The 24680-nt window shown below is 44.2% G+C and overlaps 1 protein-coding gene across 7 annotated transcripts in view; it reads left to right on the plus strand.

Moving 5' to 3' along the window:
* The window catches only part of TIAM1 (TIAM Rac1 associated GEF 1), a 284561-nt gene extending 271357 nt beyond the window's left edge, over nucleotides 1-13204 (plus strand). For all 7 annotated transcript variants that reach the window (XM_073668317.1, XM_073668321.1, XM_073668320.1 and 4 more), the window contains 7 exons: nucleotides 1049-1167; nucleotides 3132-3240; nucleotides 4333-4391; nucleotides 5006-5108; nucleotides 6720-6807; nucleotides 6932-7104; nucleotides 12059-13204. In XM_073668317.1, coding sequence (XP_073524418.1) covers nucleotides 1049-1167; nucleotides 3132-3240; nucleotides 4333-4391; nucleotides 5006-5108; nucleotides 6720-6807; nucleotides 6932-7104; nucleotides 12059-12561 — 1154 coding nt within the window. In that variant the 3' untranslated portion in view covers nucleotides 12562-13204. The remainder of the gene's footprint in view (nucleotides 1-1048; nucleotides 1168-3131; nucleotides 3241-4332; nucleotides 4392-5005; nucleotides 5109-6719; nucleotides 6808-6931; nucleotides 7105-12058) is intronic.
* Nucleotides 13205-24680: the final 11476 nt, after the last annotated feature.

Below are 24680 nucleotides of genomic sequence, written 5' to 3' on the forward strand. Positions count from 1 at the left end.
TACTTTTTTAACTGGTGGTATTTGCTAATATTACACCTACTACATATTGGGATAGGATCTTGGAGACACTAATACCCCTTTTAACTTTACTGTGCCTTTTGACCAAGTTTACACAGGCCAACTCATTTGGGGTTTTCAGCAGTGAGACCCCCACAAATCCCATCTGGATAACATAAATTTACAATATATCCTATAAACACTGAGAAACCCTACAATCTTATCGAGCCGTTTTTTTGAGTGATTGGTCAAGTCTATGGTATATGGAAACTGCTGAGTGAGCCTCATTATAAGGCTATTCAGAAGATTCGTTCTCTCCCGACTTCCCCGTCTACCGGTATACTCAGCCGCCTGCCTCGTGTCCTGTGTAAGAGCGATATGTCATCACTTACTAAGAAGAGAATAACCCTTTTTTAGGTGCCCACTTAGACTTTCTCTGAGGGTTGTGAAGCTATGAGCACCCCTCGTCAGCCTTCAATGCAGTCCATTGTTGGATTTTGCTTTCTTTAGGCTATTTCAGGGACTGTCCTGGTGCCAATCAAGAAAAACAAATTTTTAAGGTGACTGCTAACAGCGGGGGTCTTTTGTGTATGTGACCACATTTCTTTCCACATGTCCAGGTCACGGACATTTGACCAATTTATCTTTCTCGGCCTGACCGGAGGTTGTCACGGAGTTCGGGTAATGGAGGTTGTCAGCATAGTGAATGTTTGCCACCTATTTTCGGAAACTTTGAAGTGTGAAGGTGGGTTTTTTTGCATCGTGATGGAGATGGTAGAAATGACAAGGTCGCAGGGTTTCTTGTAATTGCTGATCTCCTCCGGTTCAGAGTGATACAAACCGCCACCGAGGGTGACACACGACCTCGAGATCCTTCATGTTTATTAATGATGGCTTAATATCTTCATTGCCGGCAGACATGGATTAGACTGCGACAGTCAGGAGCTGTGAACCAGCCGCTAAATCATGGAAGATTAAAAGTACAAAGAGGAAACCGGCACAGGGGTAAAGATGGAGGGTTTATGTGTCGTATTCTCTGTTCTCTCCTCAGTGGCCATCAAGACCATGAACAAGGTGGCGAGTCACATTAACGAGATGCAGAAGATACATGAGGAGTACGGAGCCGTGTTTGATCAACTCATAGCGGAGCAGACTGGAGAAATTAAGGAGGTACGTGCAATGCTAGAGGTCTGGCAGTCTGATGGGGCCATCCATCTGCTGCTCCTATTGTACGAATTGTCAAGGATGAGAAATAGGGACTGCTTTTCTTCCAAAAACAGCGCCACACTTGTAAGTGGTTTGTGTCTGGTATTACAGCTGAGTTCCATTAAAGTAAATGAGACCGAACTGTAATACCCCACACAACCTGTAGACAAGAGTGGCGCTGTTCTGGAAACAAAGAAGCCATGTTTTTCTAATCCTGGACATGTTTTTCTGCATTCTCAGAGCAGCTTTAATAAATGACACAAATATTTGACCCTATTATTTAAAAAGGGAGATGAGTATTACTATGATTAGGAAGGGAGATGAGGGAACTACCCATTCAAAAGGAAGGAGGATGAGAGTACCACTCTTATAGAGAAGGAAGGTGAGGGTACCACTCTCTTTAGGGAGGAAGATGATGCTTTCATTAGGGAGGAAGATGAGGGTGCCACTCTCATTAGGGAGGGAGGAAGATGAGGGTGCCGCTCTCATTAGGGAGGGAGGAAGATGAGGGTGCCGCTCTCATTAGGGAGGGAGGAAGACGAGGGTGCCGCTCTCATTAGGGAGGGAGGAGGATGAGGGTGCCGCTGTCATTAGGCAGGGAGGAGGATGAGGGTGGCGCTCTCATTAGGGAGGGAGAAAGATGAGGGTGCTGCTCTCATTAGGGAGGGAGGAAGATGAGGGTGCCGCGCTCATTAGGGAGGGAGGAAGATGAGGGTGCCGCTCTCATTAGGGAGGGAGGAAGACGAGGGTGCCGCTCTCATTAGGGAAGGAGGAGGATGAGGGTGCCGCTCTCATTAAGGAGGGAGGAAGATGAGGGTGCCGCTCTCATTAGGGAGGGAGGAAGACGAGGGTGCCGCTCTCATTAGGGAAGGAGGAGGATGAGGGTGCCGCTCTCATTAGGGAGGGAGGAAGATGAGGGTGCCGCGCTCATTAGGGAGGGAGGAGGATGAGGGTGCCACTCTCATTAGGGTGGGAGGAGGATGAGTGTGCCGCTCTCATTAGGGAGGGAGGAGGATGAGGGTGCCGCTCTCATTAGGGAGGGAGGAGGATGAGAGTGCCGCTCTCATTGTTCAGGGAGGAGGATGAGGGTTCCGCTCTCATTAGGGAGGGAGGAGGATGAGGGTGCCGCTCTCATTGGGCAGGGAGGAGGATGAGGGTGCCGCTCTCATTGGGCAGGGAGGAGGATGAGGGTGCCGCTCTCATTGGGCAGGAAGGAGGATGAGGGTGCCGCTCTCATTGGGCAGGGAGGAGGATGAGGGCGCCGCTCTCATTGGGCAGGGAGGAGGATGAGGGCGCCGCTCTCATTGGGCTGGGAGGAGGATGAGGGTGCCGCTCTCATTCAATACAGCAGACTTAAAAGCAGACATTTGTTATATACTTTCTATGGGGTTATTTTGGGTTGTAATTTTTTGGTACAATTTATAGCCATAGCCCCTCAGACCCGGTCCTGTGATCTGCTGCCTGAGCTTTCATGATGATAAATGATTGGGTGATTCTTGCCCGGTTTTCACGTTGCAATTCTCCAATGAAATCACTTCCATATACTGTAAATAAATGGAATTTTTGAAAGCCTTGTTCAAAATGATTTCCCCCTATTTGGATTTGCCATAACTGGAGGAGGGATGCAGGTATAATCTGATCCGCCAGCAATGGCTGACATTTATAGAAACTGCTTTGTCTTCACACTTACTGACGTCGTTCTGTCCGGAGGCGGCTCCACTGTCCTGACCCGGACTCTTCATTTTGCGTCGTTCTTGCTGTGATGTTATGTAACGTTAGGTGACAAAAATGGCAGGAGGAACTTTGGTATAAAAACCCAAGTCTGGTGTGAGGTTCACCACTGTGTGTGCCCCGTGCCTCAAGTGCAACATCTGTTTGTACCCCCAACGGTAAGATTAGAGAATAGCTGAGCTGTGGTCTTGTTACAGGTTGCAGATCTGTCAATGGGGGATTTATTACTACACAACACCGTGATCTGGCTCAATCCTCCGGCATCGCTGGGGAAGTGGAAAAAGGACCCTGAATTGGCAACTTTTGGTAAGTTTTTATTTTTTGTCTGATGTTAACCTTTTTACACCACTTGTTTTTTTTTGTACTTTTCTTTCGAAAGCCTTCGCTTTTTATTTTTCCATTGAGGGCTTGTTTTCTTCTGGGATGAGTTGTAATTTTGAATGACACCACTTAAAAAAAACATGAGTGGGGCGAAATGGCGTGAAAAATTTTAATTTTGACAGTATTTGTAAGATTTAGTTTCTACTGTGTTCATAGCCTGGTATATTATATTATATTATCTGTGTCACCTTTTTTTTCTAAGGTATGTTTTAAGATTTTGATGGCTTTTTATTCCATTTTTTGGGAGATGTAAGATGACCGAATAATGCTAATTCGAGCATTCTGAGTATTTTTTTTCTTACAGCATTTATTACACAGGTTACTGTTATAATTTCACATGTCCTGAGACTGTTATACCCACACCAGGCTTAGGATGTATTTTCACGTCCTTCGTCAGGAGAGGGCTGATGGTAACAATTTAAAGGTACAGGGAAATTTAACCCGGACTCTATTTTTATTGTTTTCTCCCATTATATATTATTCTTTTGAGATTTTTCATTTTTTTTTTTTGTTAATCGCTTAGAATTTTTATACTGGGCTCCTATTTTAAAGGGGTATTCTCATCTCCCAAGATCCTATCCCAATATGTAGTAGGTATAATAATAATATTAGCAAATACCTCCAGTTATAAATGTAGTGTAGGTCTTCTGATTCGCTATGTCGTTTATCCATGACTACTAATTGTCAACATATGAGTGGTCGTAACCATGGTTACCTGAGCTACTGCAATGCCCTGCACATGGGGTAAGTGACCTAGCTTATCAGAAGAACTATACTACATTTCTTATTGGAGGTATTTGAATATTAATATTATTAGTACACCTACTACATATTGGCATAGGAAGGAAATTCGAGATGTAAATGACTTAAAGGGTTATTCCCATCTATAGACTAGGTAACATTTCTGGGTTAGACCAGTGCTATGGATCGGATCAGGGCGCCAAGCAGGGAACCTTAATATTATTTCCATGGCTACTAGTTTATGACTGATTATTGTAATCCTCTTCTCATTTTCAGTTTTTAAGACTGCCGTTGTGCTCGTATACAAGGATAGCTCCAAGCAAAAGAAGAAGCTGGTAAGTTACTGGCACCATAGCCTTTATATAGGGGTGGCTAATTTTAAGGAAACGCCGTGGGGCAGATTTATCAAGTGTCTAAAAGGAAAACTGTCTTTTGTTATGGCGACCAATCACAGCACAGCTTTCTTTTTACCAGAGCGGTTTATGAAATGAAAGCTGCGCTGTAATTGGTTGCTATGGTTAACAAAAGACTGTTTTCCTTTTAGACACTTTTTATCAATGAGGCCTATTCTCTTGGGTTGAGTGCTTTCATACTGTAGTGTCTGCCGTGTGAGCCAAAAAAATCCCAACACGTAAGCCAAATGTATCCACAGGCCCCCATTCACCCCACACAGGAGAAAAGAAGGCCCTTCATCAGGCTGGTTTATGTCTACCTTTTTCTGCTGTATGGAGTCTGCTCTTCATCTAGTAAATAAATATATACAGTGTAATATAAGTTTTTTTTTTTTTTTTTTTTATTCCAAAAGAAGATCCTATGGGTGACATTTGCCAGTGTACGCAGTAGTCTGAGAGGCACATGGGCCGTCCCTCCTGACGTAAACCTCTGAGGGTGGCTGCGAAACACCGCGCCAGTCAATGAGCCTCTCAACATTTCACTTTTTCGTTTTCAGGGTGGCTCACATCGTGCTTCTATGTTTGAGGATCGGGATCCGTTTCGTTTTAGGCACATGATTCCTACAGAGGCTTTGCAGCTTCGGGCTCTGACTACATCAGGTGACAAAAAAGTTTTCACATTTTGCAGCAATTTATGCCGTAAAGGGAAAAAAGTCTACCTATATCAGAAAGTGTGGCAATTGATGCTTTACTCTGTGGCACAGATTACATGATATGTGACATTGACGCATTTCAGGTGACTGCACACCGTTAACCCTAGAACGCATGACGATAAAAATCTACACTTTCACATACCTGTGGCCTTTTAGGCCCGTGTGCAAATAATAAATAAATGACCAACTGGAAATGACAAACAACTATATACCTGAGGAATACCTAGAGTTTCAAAATTCTAACTAAAGAAATCTTGCAGAAAATAGAAAACAATTAACAGGGCGGGCCTGCGAGGCCCCAGGTATGCGTTCTAGGGTTAATCATGACATCCTGATGAAGGGTGTACAGTAACCTGAAACGCGTCGATTGTCGCATATCATGTAATTTGACTCTGATACTATTTTATCCTCCACTGAGCACTCCCGTGAATAAAGAAAAGTTTCTTCACAAGTTCAATGAGGTGGATCTTCTCCTATTTATGTGAAATCAATTTTTAGAACTTTTTCTCCCCAGTCATATATTTGGAAAAAGATTTTCTTTATCTGATGGAGTCTGCTCCTTTCTTTTGAGACATTCATTTTCTTAAAAAGGTTGTTGGAGACCTTCACAAGACCTTGGTCCAGCGGCCACGTCGGTATTCTCTTTTGGACCCTGGCGAACCACCTCCTGCCTGCCAGCCCCTTTTCTGATTTGTTGGCCCATCACTGTGCCGTGTCCCTCTCATGACTGGAACCCTGCCGACATCCCCGGTACATCTTCTGTTGACCTAGTAGCACCGGGGATGACTTCAGAGCTCCCGTCCGGTGACCACAAAATACTGACGAGGCTCCCAACCAGAGTCCGGCAAATGGATTCGCTAATCAGTAGAGCTTGTCTCCTAAACACATCCTCTACTCCAATACTAGTTCCTCAGCACATCCGCTGACCTCACGTTCAGATGCCCCATGGGTCTACTGACATTGTGTTCAGATGCTGCAAAGAGACATGGGGGCATCTGAACTTGAGGTCAGCGACAGTGCTGAGGACAATCGCTAGATCTGTAGCTGTGCTGGGCAAACGGGACTCTGGAGCTAATGAAAACCTATTAGTAAAATAAGGGTGCAGGCAAGTCAACACCATTAGCTCTTCATATGAACCCCTAAAGAGGGTTACCGAGCAGGGGACGCCCTTGTATCTTGTCTGTATGGCACTTTTAATACGAAAGACAATCTTCACATAAGAGATGATTCTATCAGAAATCTTTTCCAAAAATAGGACTCTGTGAAGACCCAAGGAAAAAAAAAAATATAAATTGATTTCCCTTAGGTTTTCATCCTTTTGGATATAAATGTCAGTCGTGTTCATTGGTCACAGGGAAAGTTCTTGCACATGCACGAAGAATCCATAGGCTCTAATGTAGAGTTCTGGTCAATTCCTTTAATATAGTTGTGTGTCTGACAGTGGGGTTGTAGTAAATTCCTGTTTGTTTCCAAGGGATACTAGAAAACAACGTAGCTCAATATTGGTACAAAAACGGCAAAGGCAAATATATGAACACATTTTTCTTTCTTTTATCAGATGCAGAGACTAACTCTGTCTGTGAAATCGTCCATGTAAAATCTGAATCTGAGGGAAGACCGGAGCGGGCATTCCACTTATGTTGCAGGTAGGTGTCGAGGAGCCCAAGTGCCGGTGTACTTGACCCCATGTTGTCAGAGGAGGAGCGTATGTAGGGTGGAAAATTAATTCTACAATTGTGTTCATATCGAGTTGTCTCTGTGCCTCCGCAGTTCTCCAGATAGCAAGAAGGAGTTCCTGAGAGCTGTGCACTCCATCCTGCGAGACAAGCACCGGAGACAGCTGCTGAAGACCGAGAGCTTACCCAACTCCCAACAATACGTCCCGTTTGGGGGGAAGAGGTTGTGTGCACTGAAGGGTGCTCGTCCTGCCATGAACAGAGCAGGTAGCTATAATGGTCCATGGACTCGTTCCTCCAGCAAATTTGTTAACGAGAAACACATTATTTTATTTAAAATACTAAAAATTAGACCCTTTGACTACGGCAAGATGACCCTAAACATTCCTCCAGTTAAGAGTCTCAAAAGATGGATTTTTGGCAATCACAAAGCTGCAGATTTTTTTATAACCTCACCATTGTTGTTCGGCTTACTGCAGCAGTGCCCCTCAAGTGGAGGAAGCCTTGCATCGTTTCTCCAGTGACGTTCCTCAGTAATGACATTGCGTCGTTGGGTGCTGCCCAGGATGTCTGCACATTCCTCCCACCTTGTGCCCTTGTACTAGCAAGCACCTGATGCAAAGTAGTCAGTGGCACTGGAAAAACTTTTTGTACAAGGCTTCCTCTACAATGTCGGAACCAATCCGAGGGTAATGTTTTCTACTAGAAGGAATGGGGGCTACAAGCACTAGATTGTCTTCGCAGCTGCCACTACTCGAATTAGAGCTTTACTAGGTTGCCTTTCGAGTGAGCTGTCGTCCATGAAATGCATGCAAGCTTTTGCGCACTTTTCTTTTCTGGCACTTCTAGCAGAGCATATGGTTGGGGCATTGTGGTGAGACAACCCTTTTAATTTGCAAATAATTCATAGCAAATAAGATCCATTGATGATGCCAAATGTGTGTAGTATGTGTGGTCTTGTTTTACTTTATATCAGCTGCCACATTGTCGAATATGAAACTCGGTTTGAAAACATTGAGCGGCTAGATATGTAGTTATTTGCATACTCGAGCGAAGTTGGCGGCTGTAATGTAATGTGAATCATCGAAGGTCACATGTACGATGCTGCCGTCATTACCAGAGGAATCAAGAAGCTGCCTGATGAGCTACATGTTGTGTGGGGATTTGTTCTCCGGATTAAAAAATGGAGGTGTTTTTTTTACCCGATGAAATTACGAGGACAAATGAAGCTGTAGTACCATTCTATACTAACATGGCAACACGCCAGGTAAACCTGGTACTAGTTATCCCAACCTTTCTGTGTTGTGGAAAATAGAAAAACAAAAGTATTCATACGCTAATATTGGTAGCTGCCCTCGTGGCTTCAGTTGAGCCCATTAAAGGGGTATTCCCATCTCCAAGATATTATCCCAATATGTAGCAGGTATAATATTCGCAAATACCTCCAATTAGAAATGTATAGTTTTTCAGATTCACGATGTTGCTTACCCCATGTGCAGGGCATTGCAGCAGCTTAGATATCCATTGTTACGACCACTGATGTAATGACAGTTAGCTAGTTGCTAGTGGACGCAGCTATGGATACCAGAGGTCCTGCAATGCCCTATAATATAAATTGTTGCAGTAGATTCTAAGAAAACCAACAGACTCCGCATTCATGACCTGCAGGTTTTTTGAGTCTGTGTATTTGAATAATTAATTGAAAGGGGGTGTGTTCAAAATAATAGTGTGGAGTTCAATTAGTGAGGTCAATCTTTCATGAAGAAACAGGCATGACTCATGCATTTCTCCTTGAAAGCCTGAGAATTATGGGTCGTTCGAGACATTGTTCAGAAGAACAGCGTACTTTGATTAGAAAGTTGATTGGAGAGGGTAGAACTTGTAAAGAAGTACAGACCATGATCGGCTGTTCAGCTAAAATGATCTCCATTGCTTTAAAATGGAAAGCAAAACCAGAGAGACCTGGAAGAAAATGGAAGACTCCCGTTTGTATGGATCAAAGAATAGCCAGCATGGCAACGACTCAGCCAATGATCAGCTCCAGGATGATCACAGACAGTCTCAAGTTACCTGTGAGGACTGTGACAGTTAGAAGATGCCTGTGTGAAGCTAATCTCTTAGCAAGAAGTCTCTGCAAAGTCCCACTGTTAAAAAAAAAAAAAAAAAAAAAAAAAAAAAGACATGTACTGAAGCTGATATAATTAGCAAAAGAACACATCAACTGGTCTAAAGAGAAATGGAGAAACATTTTGTGGACTGATTAAAGTAAAATTGTTCTTTTTGGGTCTAAGCGCCGCAGACATTTTGGCAGACGGCCGCCAAACTCTGCATTCAAGCCACAGTACACTCTGAATACGGTGGAGCATGGTGGTGCAAGCATCATGATATGGGCATGTTTCTCTTACTATGGACCTATTTACCACATACAAGGGATCATGGACCAGTTTGCATATATTAAAATATTTGAAGAGGTCATGTTTCCTTACGCTGAAGAGGATATGTCCTTGAAATGGGTGTTTCAACTAGACAGCGACTCTAAACACACCAGTAAACTAGCAAAATCTTGGTTCCAGTCCAACAAAATTGAGTTTAAGGAGTGGCCAGCCCAATCCCCGGACCTTAATCCGATACTACACTTGTGGGGTGACCTCAAAAATGCCGTTTCTAAGGCAAAGTCAACAAATGCCAAAAAATTGTGGGACGTAGTCAAAGCCTCCTAGGCTGGAATAACAGTTGACAGGTGCCAGAAGTTGGTTGACTCTATGCAACATAGATGTGAAGCAGTTCTAAAAAAAACTGTGGGTATACAACTAAATATTAGGTTAGTGATTCACAGGAATTCCAAATCCTCAAAAAAAAGCAAAGTACATATTATGAGTTTGTAAAGACATATGCAGACACTGCTATTTTTTTTTAGAACAGCCCAATGTTCATTTTTTGTTATTTTTTTTGTAAAGTAGTTAAACATTATATCCATTTCTCCATGTTTTGAATTAGAAAACAGTGTGCAATGTTCCCAATGCATGGAAATAAAAACTAGTATAAAGAGTTTGTGCTTAGCAGTGTGTTCAAAAACATGAGTTATTATTTTTAACACTACTGTACAGGAATTTGGTAGAGTTTGGTGAAAAGATTTGGAAAACCATGGTCCAGCGGCCGCGCCGGTAGTCGGTGGCTTCTGCACCAGAGCTGTGCAACCCTCTTACTACCTGTGACATCCTTATCACATCTCCTGATTAGTAGGTCACAACCATGTTCTCTCCTTCATGGTGGCCAACGAAGAGGCGCTGATGAAGCTGCAGGTAGGTCTGGCAGCCACAGACTACAGACATGGCTGTTGCACCATGGTCCTGAAAATCTTTTTACTCAACGCCTAGTATTTTAGGTGTTTAATTTGGGTGTTCGTGTTTTGAAGCCAAGTTTTAGGATTGCTCCACATAATCTGAAATAAAAATGGAGCAACTTTTATAATTTTCGTTTGGGGTCTAACAGCTCCCATGCAGACCTATATGGTTTCATGGCTACAGACTACAAACAAACCCTGTGTAGTCTGGTCCTGATTTCTGTCTTGTCCTTTTTTCTAATGTACAGTTAACCTCCTCCTTTCAGAACTCTATGTACATGTACGTCCGTGTACATGCATATGTATTGAGCCCAGGAGCAGCACCCTCTCCGTACAGGGCAGTGACAGGAGCTAGCTCAGATCGCTGCTGGTTACCCATTTAGATGTCACTGTTAATCAGCCACTATGGAATTTAAATTGTGGTTGTGCCCACAAGTTCCAGCATCAATTGTCCACCCTCATTACGGTCAAACAGGTTTCTCAAAAAAGATGTTCTTTTTTTTTCTTGTCTTACTTTTTTTTTTTTTTTTTTTTACACCTTTTTAGAGCAGAAAGTGATAATCATGATCCTGTATAAAATGTCACATCTTTTGAACTGCGCAAAAATATCAGGGTACTGGAGCACAATTGCACCAAAAATATGTAACATTTCAAAAAGTTGCAAATGATGAATTGGGAAAAAACTTTTGGATAAGGAAAACTGCATCCATAATGACGAAAAAAAGTCAGAAAACCAAGTTATTTAAAAAAACAAAAAAGGTGCAAAATAAATAATGAATAAAATTCACTTTTAGAACCAATGTGAAGGCACAAAGACTATGGTGAATCTGGAAAATGTATGTTCCCCAAAATAATACACACATAAAACAAGCCCTCACATGGCTCCATCAATGGAGAGATAGAAAATGATGACATAAACCAAAATTTGTTACCTGTAACTTTAAGTTCTGAGGCTTTAAGCACTAAATTATAGAGCGCTAGGTTGATGTAGAGGGAGAGCATGATAGACATATAGAGAGTGATAGATATAAGGCGAGATGGGGGGAGGGGATATAGGGAGAGAAAAATGTAGATGTATATAAAAAAATGTAAAAAAAAAATAATTTTTACATTTTAAAAATTACAAAAAGGAAAATGGGCAGGTGCAAAAGTTTAGGCACCCTGCACGATTAGTACCTAGTAGTGCCCCCCTTTTTGAGAGCATCATGGCTTGTAAACGCTTTTTGTAGCCATCCAAGAGTCTTTCACTTCTTGTTTTGAGGGATTTTCATCCTTTCTTCCAGTTCTGTCAGATTCCTTGGTCATCTTTTTTTTTTTTGCCTAAAATACAAAGGGAAAGGGAAAAATGGTTCAGTTTTACAGGGGTTAAAGTGCATCTGTCAGCATGATGTAGGGGCTGATTCCAGCAATGCCATTTACTGAATGGTGTTTCGCTGTTTCAATAAAATCGGTGTTTTATCAGCACAGATTCACTAGAGGACTAGGTGTCTCGTGCCTCCTGGTCCAAACCCGCCCAACACTGGCAGCTTTCTGTCAATATACAGTGTACAGAGATCTGCCAATCAGAGGTGTGGGCGGGGCTTTACAGGGCTCAGCATTCAGAGCTCTGCTAGATCTGCAGCAGAGAAAACTGTAATTGTATCACAACTTCTGCACCCAGTAATCTAAGATACACATCGCTGGAATCGGGGTCTCTGACCCTAAGTCATGCTGCGGTCAGATTGCATAGGAAAAAACTGTTGATAGATTCCCTTTAAGCAGTACAGAACTCCTCCTTATTGTACAACCTCTACGTGGAGTACAGATTCAGATTTTCAGGGATTGTTTTTTTTTTTCCTCAATTTTTCTTACAATTCTCAATGTCTGCTTTTATTTCAGTTTCCGCGCCCAGCAGGTCTCTTGCTCGAAGGAGACGCCTCGTGAGAAATCGATTTACTATAGACTCTGACACGGTCTACTCAACGAGCCCCGACAAGGAATCCGAGACAGAGACTGAACCTAAACCTCCGCAGCAGACGACCAGCAGCGGCGACACCGACCGCTGGGTGGAGGAACAGTTCGATCTTGCTCAATACGAAGAGCAAGAAGACGTTAAAGAAACGGACATTCTCAGCAGTGACGATGAGTACTGCGAGTCCATCAAAAGTGGCTCTATGGAGAAAGATCTAGGCGAGCAACTAGAAGCCACCTCCATATCCAGTAACCCTCTGAACAGCATGGTCCAGAACACCATGGCCACTCATGCCTCCCGTATGACTCAGCTGAAGAAGCAGACTGCCTTTTCTGGATTAAACGGCAGCATCGAGAGCACCACTGAGGAAGTCATATGGGTGAAACGAGAAGACTTTGTGCCTGCCAGGAAACTGAACACAGAAATCTGAAGCTGTCACTTAATATGCTGTAAAAGGGTCAGAATAAGTGACGGTTTTACCCCTCCATGCACTGTGGAATCGTGATCCTCTAGACTGCACACTTGCACATACACAACATTGGCAGCTAAAACCGTCCATCAAGCCGCAACCGGTTACAATTAAGCAAAATCCTGTTACACAAGTCCACTCCTCCGGGTTGGTGGTGGAGGAGGTTCAGCTTCTTATTATTTTTATTTATTCTTTTAAAAAAAAAAAAAAAATCTATATTCAGGGTTGGACCAGAAAGGGTAATGTACAAAACATGGCGGAAATGACGAGAGGCGCAGCTCCTCAAGTCGTGTACAAAGAGAGAGCACAAAGGGATTTGTGTCGTGACTGCTCGATCACCCCTATGTCCCCCCCAGCACCTTTTCCTAGGTTTCTGATATTGCAGTGTTTCTCCTCCTTTGCCCCCCAATCAATGTTACGCTTCAGTAGCTTTGTATTTTTTTTTTTTTTTTTTTAAGTGTTTTTTGAAGGGTAGTTTTGTAATTTTTGTTGCAAAACTGTTTTTTTCCCCATTTTTGCCCGGTTATTTGAGGTCATGTTGTAAAGTACTAGTTTTGCAATAATTTATCTAAAAAATAAAAAACTGTAACCATGCCAAACTCTTCCCACAAACCAATGTAAAACTTGAAAAAAAAAAAAAAAGACCTAAAGTTCTATATATCTATTTTTTTTTCTTTTAATTTATACCTTTTTAAAATTCAGGGACACCAGTGGGTTATGGGGGCATTTTACATTGTAAGCCTACAGAAGTACAGATGATCTAATCTTTCATAGAGAATAGGACACACTAGTTTTATACGCATATATATATTTAATAAAAGAAAGTCTCCGATGAGGACGCCCATAGATCTACATCTCACACATCCTGATTTTTATTTTTAAAGGTCATACTTGGGATTTAGGTAGCAAAATGCACCCCTTTTGAGCCTGACCACTTTGTGGACCTTTCGAGTAGGACATCTCTTGCACTTAGCATATGTTATGTTCCCACTTTCCAATCTTTTTTCTCACTTGACCAATTAATTTTTGTTCTTTCTCCGCCAGACGACATGATGGCCCAGCATCTCCTCTATATTTTTATAATAAAAAAAAATGTCATCGAACTGTTGTCGTGAGAGACGTTGACACCATCCATCGTGTAGTTCGGAGTTTGACATCTTCATGTTGTGATTACTTGGTGGAAATAGCGACTTAACATCTTACGTGCCAGAAGAACTTATGGGAAAGTAAAAAATAAAAATCTGGCCCAGTAAGGTTTTTAAGGCCAATGTACATGACGCTAGCTCTGGTTCCATTGTGACGTGTACAAGTGAGGACGTGACGTTGCTATAACTTTTGCCGCTTTGCGATCCTAGTACATCTTCTCTTTTTTTGGTTGGCGTGACGGTGAGTTTTTGCAACCCACGAACAAAGCTTTTGAAAACGAAAAAACTATATATAGAAAAAAAAGATCTTTTCCTTCGTAAATCTATTGTTCGATGCCATCTGCAGTCCGCTTGTGTGCGCCCTCCCACCCGCCCCCCAATTCGATATTTTGGAGGTGAACAGTCATGTGGTGTACTGTAACCAAGCAGAATATGGTCAATTGTGAAAAACTGGAAAGTCCGGTGCTTGACTAGGTACCAGTGTCTGTACATACTGTCATGACATGTCTGTCAGATGTTCTTATATATTTCTTTTATAAGCTGAAAGAAGGTCTATTTTTATGTTTTTAGGTCTATGAATGAAAAGTTGTAAATGCTTGTCAAACAATAAAAAAAAAAAAATACGATATTAATTTTGGACTTGCCTGGTTCAATGAGATCCAATAAATTAAATCACTTGTGGGTTTATATCGTATTCATATATTTTAGGGGAAATTAAAAAGAAGACGTTGGCTGTGTTCTAGAATTTCAGACATATATCCCACCCCTTTTCATATATAGGCCACAACCCCTAATCACATTTAAAGGTCACCAGGTCTAAAGTATCCAGTTTTTGCTCCTATTTTATTCTTGTCACTTCCCTGACTATTTAGTATTTTTGGCTTGGGCTATGTGCACATGATGTCTTTAAGATGCTGGTGCACCCATCAAGGTTTTTCTCAGCAAAAAGACCAGCGATCTTTTTCCTGAAGTGCCTTCACTGGGGGGTTTGCTGTCGTTTTTGCAATACCTTTTTATTTATTTTTTTCTAGAACTTATACTATACCTAGCGTGTGGAAGCCACCCACAGAATGTACATACCGCTGCTTTGAACAGCTTTATGGTTTCCGAAACCTGAGGCAGTTAAAATAAGTCACAAAAGATGTAACATGTGGACAACAATGTCGTTTTTACATTGCTTTGGATTATGTTAATTTTTCTCTAATAGCCCCACACGACCGCACACGGGAGGAGGATGTCACCACACCCTAATAGGGACAGGAAACATAAAGAGGTCAAATAGCCCCTCCCTCATCCTCCCTCCAATGTTTTCCTGTCCCTATTGGGATGAAGAGGTCATCCTGCGGTGCTCTGTGCCGGCGGCTGGGACTGATTCTATGTTCTCCTCCCTGTGGCTGCTCCCGTCTCCTCCGGGACTCTGGACTCCCCCATCCAGTCCACGCCCGCGGGTAAGGTCTGCTGGATACCAGGTTCGAGGCCTCCTGCAGCTCTCCAACCTTTCCTCCTCCCCCGTCCTCATGTGGCCTCTTGGACGCTGATTACTGCGTAGAGTACCCGTGTCTCGGCAGCATGTGGAGCGCTTCTCTCCTGGCTCCGGAAGTGACGTCAGACACCAGTATTCATTCCGGTGACGTCACTTCCGGTTATTGCGTTCCAAGCTGGAATTGTTTGGATAGGACCGCCAGTATCACAGGAATTCCTGCCTTACACCTGGACACAGGAAGAGGAGGGTGCCGGGTCCGGTCACCTACATAAGGCCCTGGCCAGAAGACATCCTAAGGTAGGACCAAACCTTTGGAGATATACACATGGATGGGTTATTTTCTTCCTGCTCCGCATCTGCTGAGCCCGGCGCTGTTGCAGTCCCAGTAAGTCTCTGGCATTGGGGTCCTTTCCTGGGTGCAGGTGAATTATATACTATCCCATTCCTTCTCTCTCTTTTTTTAGGGGGACAAGGATCCTGCACCAAGGACAAAAATTAAACGAAAATACGCTATATGTGAGAAAAAACTGTTGGCATCAAATAAGAAAACGCTGTGCCAGAAATGTACAGAGAAAATCATTAGAGCTGAGCAACCATCGCTAATGGAAGAAATTAAGGGCATAGTTCGCCAGGAAGTGCAATCCTCCATGGCCTCACTCTCCCTTCCCACCTCAGGACACCCCGGAGGGCTAAAAAAAGGAAGATTTCCCAAGAAGAGGTCAGAGATTTGGATTCACCTTCCTCTAGAAAACATCCTAGAGGAAGGTGAAGTAAGGCCTGGAGAAGAGGGCCAAGAAAGTAAGAAATATTACTTTTCCTCGGAAAATATGGAGGAACTCCTTACAGCGGTAAGGATGACTATGGAGGTGGAAGAAAAGAAAACCTCCAGAACTGTCCAGGAGGAAATGTTTTTTCCCATCCATAAGAATATCCAGAACCTGATTCTAGAGGAGTGGGAATCCCCAGAGAAACGACTGAATATACCAGCGGAACTTATATTCCTGGTGGATGAAGAGACTTCCAAGTTTTGGACTGAAGTACCAAAGGTTGACATCCAGGTAGCCAGGGTCGCTAAGAAAACAACGCTACCATTTGAGGACTCTCCACAACTGAAAGACCCTCTGGACCGTAAAATGGACCGTTTCCTTAAAAAATCTTGGGAGGTGTCGGCAGCCCTACATAAAAACAAATGTAGTTTACACATGCCTGGCACGTTCTATGTCCAGAAGGCTTAACCAGCTTGTGGAATATCTTAGTATGGGTACCCCTAGAGAGGATATACTAGCGTGTCTACCTATCCTCCAGAAGGCCACGGATTTCGAGGCAGATGCATCAGCAGAATCCATGAGGGTCGCAGCCAGGTCATCAGTCCTGTCCAATTCCACAAGACGTGCACTTTGGCTAAAGTCTTGGAGTGGAGATGTAACATCAAAAATAAAACTCTGCTCTATTCCCTTCCAGAGGGAATATACAGTGCATTGTGAAAGTATTTGGCCCCCTTGAACTTTTCTACCTTTTGCCACATTTCTGGCTTCAAACATAAAGATATAAAATTCTAATTTTTTGGGAAAGAATCAACAACAAGTGGGACACAATCGTGAAGTGGAATGAAATTTATTGGATATTTTAAACTTTTTTAAAAAAAAAAAAAAGATGAAAATAGGGGCCTGCAATATTATTCGGCCCCCTTGAGTTAATACTTTGTAGCGCCACCTTTTGCTGCGATTACTGCTGCAAGTCCCTTGGGGTATGTCTCTATCAGTTTTGCACATCGAGAGGCTGAAATTCTTGCCCATTCTTCTTTGCAAAACAGCTCGAGCTCAGTGAGGTTGGATGGAGGGCGTTTGTGAACAGCAGTTTTCAGCTCTTTCCACAGATTCTCGATTGGATTCAGGTCTGGACTTTGATTTGGCCATTCTAACACCTGGATACGTTTATTTTTGAACCATTCCATTGTAGATTTTGCTTTGTTTGGGATCATTGTCTTGTTGAAAGACAAATCTCCGTCCCAGTCTCATGTCTTTTGCAGACTCCAACAGGTTTTCTTCCAGAAAGGTCCTGTATTTGACTCCGTCCATCTTCCCATCAATTTTAACCATCTTCCCTGTCCCTGCTGAAGAAAAGCAGGCCCAAACCATGATGCTGCCACCACCATGTTTGACAGTGGGGATGGTGTTTTGAGGGTGATGAGCTGTGTTGCTTTTACGCCAAACATATCGTTTTGCATTGTGGCCAAAAAGTTCGATTTTTGCTTTCATCTGACCAGAGCTCCTTATTCCACATGTTTGGTGTGTCTCCCAGGTGGCTTATGGCAAACTTCAAATGAGACTTTTTATGGATATCTTTGAAAAATGGCTTTCTTCTTGCCACTCTTCCATAAAGGCCAGATCTGTTGTCCTATGGACAGACTCTCCCACCTCAGCTGTAGATCTCTGCAGTTCATCCAGAGTGATCATGGGCCTTTTGGCTGCATCTCTGATCAGTCTTCTCCTTGTTTGAGATGAACATTTAGAGGGACGGCCGGGTCTTTGTAGATTTGCAGTGGTCTGATACTCCTTCCATTTCAATATGATCGCTTGCACAGTGCTCCTTGAGATGTTTAAAACTTGGGAAATCTTTTTGTATCCAAATCCGGCTTCAAAATTCACCACAACAGTATCTCGGACCTGCTTGGTGTGTTCGTTGGTCTTCATGATGCTGTCTGCACTTGAAACAGAACCCTGAGACTATCACAGGTGGATTCTATTTATCATTACCAGTCATTTAGGACAACATTGGATCATTCAGAGATCCTCACTGAACTTCTGGAGTGAGTTTGCTGCACTGAAAGTAAAGGGGCCGAATAATATTGCATGCCCCACTTTTCAGTTTTGAATTTGTTTAAAATATCCAATAAATTTCGTTCCACTTCACGATTGTGTCCCACTTGTTGATTCTTCCCCCAAAAATTAGAATTTTATATCTTTATGTTTCAAGCCAGAAATGTGGCAAAAGGTAGAAAAGTTCAAGGAGGCCAAATACGTTCACAATGCACTGTATGTTCAGGTCTGCACTTGATGATCTTCTGGAAAAAGCGGCGGACAAGAAGAAATCTCTACCAGAACCCAGAAATTATAGGAAGAGACTCTTTCGTCCTCCTCATGAACAAAACCCTCAGTACACGGGCAGAGAGAAGTCTGGTCGGAGGGGCTATCCCAAAGGAGGAAGAGGCAGGAATATTTTTTTTCCAAAGGGCAACGACAACACAAGCCATGATGCCAGAATAGTAGGAGGCTGTATTTCAAAGTTCCTTCCTCAGTGGCAGAAAATTTGCTCCAACCTATGGATCTTTAAATCAGTTCAGGACAGAGTAAAGATTGAATTTGCCTCCTATCCTCCACGACGAATAAGAATGACACACCTATCCTCTCCAAAACTAAGCCGCTCTGATGTCCGGTCTGAGGGACCTGCGATCCTCTGAAGTGATTTCCCCAGTTCCAGAATCAGAAAAGAACAGGGGTAATTATTCCCGTCTTTTCCTTGTGAAAAAACCAAGTGGCGTCTACAGAATCATAATAGATGGATGGGGCTTGTGCTCACAGCCCAACACCGTGCAGGACGCTTGGCATTTGTCACAGAACACCAGGATTGGCTAAGTCGCCACTGCCGCCCTGTGCTTTTCACGGATGAAAGCAGGTTCACACTGAGCACATGTGACAGACGTGACAGAGTCTGGAGACGCCGTGGAGAGCGATCTGCTGCCTGCAACATCCTTCAGCATGACCGGTTTGGCAGTGGGTCAGTAATTGTGTGGGGTGGCATTTCTTTGGAGGGCCGCACAGCCAGAGGTAGTCTGACTGCCATTAGGTACCGAGATGAGATCCTCCGACCCCTTGTGAGACCATATGCTGGTGCGGTTGGCCCTGGGTTCCTCCTAATGCAGGACAATGCCAGACCTCATGTGGCTGGAGTGTGTCAGCAGTTCCTGCAAGATGAAGACATTGAAGCTATGGACTGGCCCGCCCATTCCCCAGACCTGAATCCGATTGAGCACATCTGGGACATCATGTCTTGCTCCATCCACCAACGTCACGCTGCACCACAGACTGTCCAGGAGTTGGCGGATGCTTTAGTCCAGGTCTGGGAGGAGATCCCACAGGAGACCATCCGCAACCTCATCAGGAGCATGCCCAGGCGTTGTAGGGAGGTCATACAGGCACGTGGAGGCCACACACAATACCGAGCCTTATTTTGACTTGTTTTAAGGACATGACATCAAAGTTGGATCAGCCTGTAGTGTGTTTTTCCACTTTAATTTTGGAGGTGACTCCAAATCCAGGCCTCCATTGGGGGGGGGGGGGGTAGGTTGGAGAAGCTAAAATGTAATTAAACACCAAATTTCCCTGCAAGAAAACTCCTGTAACTATCCTCTGCCTGTCAGATAAGCCAGGACTCCTGGTGCTCTGTGAAGTCTATTTGCACATCTTTGACAGGCAGATGCTGGCCGCCTCTCCTCCTCTTAGCGGGAGCTGGCAGTCTCGCACATGTACTCAAGTTATTATTCTGAGACTGCAAAAATGTGTTCAAATATACATCTTCATCCATTGTATACAGGCGGGAGCTTTGCTATAACCCCTTCACTACTCAACTAAATGGTGACCTTTTTCCCTTGCAAAACTAACTCTTAATTTTACATTTACTTCATAAGGGTCTGTTCACACTGGGTGGAATTTGATGTGGAAAATGTCCTGAAAGTTGCAAATTTGGGTGACAACACATGGATTTTCCGCTGTGGATAGGGTAAAATAAAATGCTTTACAGCTTGTAGTATTCTAGAACTACACTTAAAATTCTGTAGGCTTCAGAGCTGAAATCTCCAAGGTTGCTTTGTCTGTCCACAGCTAGTTCTGGTTATTTGTATTGTGTCCCAGAATTAGAACCCGGAGCTCAAACATCTTTCATACAAAGTAGGTAGTACACATGAAGCTGCATGAGCTGGTCATCCGCCATTGTATGTGTGTGCATATATGAAGTGCAATGGCTGGGCAGGATTGTGTTGAACGAAGGGATCGAGTTCTGAAAAGGATAGGCATCAATTTCTAAAATGTGTTTTTATGGCAAGTTTAAAACTAGGGATTTTGTGAATTTGTTTTTTATTCTTTATGGGAAGTGCATTCCGATGCACAGATGAAGCACAAGAAAAGTCTTAAAGACAGTAGTAGGAGGCTCAGATTATAGAGGATGCTGCTCCTGGATTATTGGAACAATTAAGTTCCTCGGTAATATTGCAGCAGAGTTGAGGAAGAAAGATGTAGAGCAGAGGAGAGCTTTGTGGGTGAGTGTGATAGGTATATATTTTATTCTATAGTGGACGGAGAATCAGTGCAATGGTCGGCACAGCATGGAAATACTGGTTGAGCAGAAGGACAAAGATCAGCATCATCAACTTAAAGATGGTACAGAAGCCAAATCTACTAATAGTTTGCCCCAACAGGAGTGGTGTAGAGTGGAGGAATGAATTTTGTGGAGCCCCGACCTCGAGGGTAAGAGATGAAGACTTAATGCTAACAATTGAGACCCTGAACAAGCAGTCAGAGAGGTAGGACGACAACCAAGAGAGAGCGGTATCTTTTGACCGTTATTCTGTCTCCACCTGATTTTCTATCGGGAGGCGAGCGGATCACTTCTACTGATACCGGTCGGGAAGTGTGTGATCTACAGTCATCGCACACTTGTCCAATATGGAAGTGAGTGGAGCTAGAATAATCCTTTCAGTACATTTTCGCAAAACATACTGAAGAGGAAGAATAGTTGGCAAAAGGCATCAGGGAATAATTTGAGACTTTATTCCACAAGCAAACAAGAAATAGAGTAGCCCCACTCGCCAAAATAGTTTGCCTTATTTGTCCACAGACTGTAACACACAGCAGTGAGAGGAGAGCTGTCCTATGGCCTACACACGTTTCGCATCACACAGGCTCCCTCAAGGTCTTGAGAAAAAGTATAAATATTGGTATTTTCTGTAAAATGGCAATTCTGGAGCAACTTTCCTTTGAAGCCTCTGTTCCTCTGTTTTTTCTCCTGGAAACGTATAGGTATGAGGATGAAAGGTGAAACCAGTTGTCACTTTAAAGGGGTGTGACTCTAAACAGACAGCAATGATTGGACAGTGTCGGGATGTATAGGGATACGCCACCAACTGGTAATGCCTCAAGGAAAAATCTCATGGAAATAAGCAGGATCTGTCATATTAAAAAAAAATAAAATGAGAAATTAATGGTGCCATATAGTGTTCACAATAGACTTGTTTCTACATCTGCCCTAAGTTGCAATTGGATTCACCAACCCTATGCATCGGATGCTCGCAGCCTGGCATAGGCTACAATGTCTGCACAAATCCAAAAATTGTTAAGCATTTCACAAATGGGAAAAAAAAGGGATTGTCCTAGGAAAATTGGTAAAGCTGACCCCTAAAAAAATAAATTTGGTAACCAAGAGAACCATCACTGTGCACAATCCAAGTCATTTCTGGATGTGAGATTTTATGATTTCTGGTTCAAAAAACGTTGACATTTATAACTGAGGTTACATGAAAACTTGTTGCTACCCCCATCAACCAATCAGATCTTTTTGCTTGTTATAGAAATTAAGAAAACTCGAGTTGCTATGGAAACACTTCTTTTATTATACCGTTCCATACAGAATGATTTATATGGATCCCTCCATCCCCCAACACTGCACATCGCAAACATTGTGTGCCAGTGATTTACACCCATAGACGAATAACACACACGCAGGTATACTCGTGATATGCCAACGGGTGGGAGACGTAACCTTCAAGACGGAATGTGAACTTTTGTTCTCTGCTGTTACAATTGATTCACATTTTATGATGAGAAGACTTTTTTTGTTTTTTTGTTTATTTTTTTGTATAAAAAAAAAAAAATGCGCTAATAGTGCAAGGTCTTCGGAAATATCACATCAGAAGATAAAGACTTAAAGTCACTAATAGGGATGAGCGGACCCGTGGAAGTTCAGGTTCTGGAACCCGACCTGAACTTTAGTTCACAGTTCAGTTTGGGTACCAGAGCTATACCCAAACTTCAATCTAGACCCTAAACTTTTTTTAGCTGAAAATTTCCCTTTCTCCCTCTTTCTCCCTCTTTCTCCCTCTCTCTCCCCCTCGCTGTTTTCCCCTTCTTCCCTCTCCCCCTTCTCCCTCTCTTCTTCTTCTCCCCCCTCCACTCTTCTCCTCCCCCCTCCACTCTTCCCCCCCCTCCACTCTCCCCCCCCCCTCCACTCTCCTCCCCCACTCTCCTCCCCTTATCTTCTTTCTCCCTCTCTTCTCCTCCCCACCCCCTTTTCTCCTCCCCCCTCCACTCTTCTCCTCCCCCCCTCCACTCTTCTCCCCCCCCTCCACTCTTCTCCTCCCCCCCTCCACTCTTCTCCTCCCCCCCTCCACTCTTCTCCCTCCCCCCCCTCCACTCTTCTCCTCCCCCCTCCACTCTTCTCCCCCCCCTCCACTTTTCCTCCCCCCTCCACTCTTCTCCTCCCCCCTCCACTCTTCTCCTCCCCCCCTCCCACTCTTCCCCCCCCTCCACTCTTCTCCTCCCCCTTCACTCTTCTCCCCCCCTCCACTCTCCTCCCCCACTCTCCCCCCTTCTGCCCTTATCTTTTCTCCCTCTCTTCTCCTCCCCCACCCCCTTTTCTCCTCCCCCCTCCACTCTTCTCCTCCCCCCCCCCACTCTTCTCCCCCCTCCACTCTTCTCCTCCCCCCTCCACTCTTCTCCCCCCTCCACTCTTCTCCCCCCCTCCACTCTTCTCTCCCCTCCACTCTTCTCCCCCCTCCACTCTTCCCCCCCCTCCACTCTTCTCCCCCCCTCCACTCTTCTCCCCCCCTCCACTCTTCTCCCCCCTTCTCTTTTCTCCCCCCTTCTCTTCTTTCTCCTCCCCCCCTCCACTCTTCTCCCCCCTTCTCCCCCTTCTCTTTTCTCCCCCTTCTCTTCTTTCCCTCCCCCCTCCACTCTTCTCCTCCCCCCTCCACTCTTCTCCCCCCCTCCACTCTTCTCCCCCCCTCCACTCTTCTCCCCCCCTCCACTCTTCTCCCCCCTTCTCTTTCTCCCCCTTCTCTTTTCTCCCCCTTCTCTTTTCTCCCCCTTCTCTTTTCTCCCCCTCCACTCTTCTCCCCCCCTCCACTCTTCTCCCCCCCTCCACTCTTCTCCCCCCCTCCACTCTTCTCCCCCCCCTCCACTCTTCTCCCCCCCTCCACTCTTCTCCCCCCCTCCACTCTTCTCCCCCCTCCCCCCTTCTCCCCCTCTCCCCCTTCTCCCCCCCTCCCCCCTTCTCCCCCTTCTCTTTTCTCCCCCTTCTCTTCTTTCTCCCCCTTCTCTTCTTTCTCCCCCCTTCTCTTCTTTCTCCTCCCCCCTCCACTCTTCTCCCCCCCTCCACTCTTCTCCTTTCCCCCCTCCACTCTTCTCCCCCCCCTCCACTCTTCTCCCCCCCTTCTCCCCCCTTCTCTTTTCTCCCCCTTCTCTTCTTTCTCCTCCCCCCTCCACTCTTCTCCTCCCCCCCCTCCACTCTTCTCCTCCCCCCCTCCACTCTTCTCCTCCCTTCTCTTTTCTCCCCCTTCTCTTCTTTCTCCTCCCCCCTCCACTCTTCTCCCCCCCCCCCGCTCTCCTTTTCCCCCCAGAACTCCATGTTTGGAGTTTAGCACCAGACACTAACTGTTTGGTTCATACCCCCGTACCCCCAAACGTTTAAATTCAGGTTTGCTCATTTCTAGTCACTAACTCTAAAATTAGGAATTTACAATATAAATCTGGTCAGCCTGGCTGTCGACAGCATTATCCACAAGATCCAGAACCGGACAGTCTTGTAGAAATCCTCAGACAACACAGGTTTAATCTATTGCTCATCATTTTCATTTTTTGCTTGGCCAAGTAGTTTAACTAGTCAGACCGGGCAGAGGGGGAGGCTCCTGCTGCAGATGGTTGTTTTATAGCCACATAGGAAAGCAGAAAAGAAGAGGAGAGTGATTGGTGGACATGTCTAATTTCTTGAGCCACAAGGAGAAGATTTCTTTATTTTTGTCAGTTTTAACTCTAATATGAGAAAAAAATAGAATAGAAAAAGGAAATCAAGGGAGGAATCGATGGGATATATATATATATATTTTTAATTTGTTTTCTATGATTAGTATTCCTTTAACTCTTTCACTATATGGGACATACTGGCCCTTCCTATGTCCAATGCTAAGGAGATTAGCCTGTTCAGGTTTCAGCTGTGTTATACAGCCCGCACCTGCCGCTTGCAGCAGTGACCAGAGCACGCTCCAATTGCTGCTGTTTAACCTATTAGGTGCTGCTATAGATCTGATGGCAACATTTAATTGGCCCGATTGCATGGTGCAATCCTTCCGGTGACCATCGCCACCTCACCCCGGGGAGCCGACGGTGCCATCTTGGTGTCCTATG

Source organism: Phyllobates terribilis, unplaced genomic scaffold (genome assembly GCF_046119375.1).
Source record: "Phyllobates terribilis strain yellow unplaced genomic scaffold, ASM4611937v1 Scaffold_2__4_contigs__length_985480577, whole genome shotgun sequence".
NCBI classification, from domain to species: domain Eukaryota; kingdom Metazoa; phylum Chordata; class Amphibia; order Anura; family Dendrobatidae; genus Phyllobates; species Phyllobates terribilis.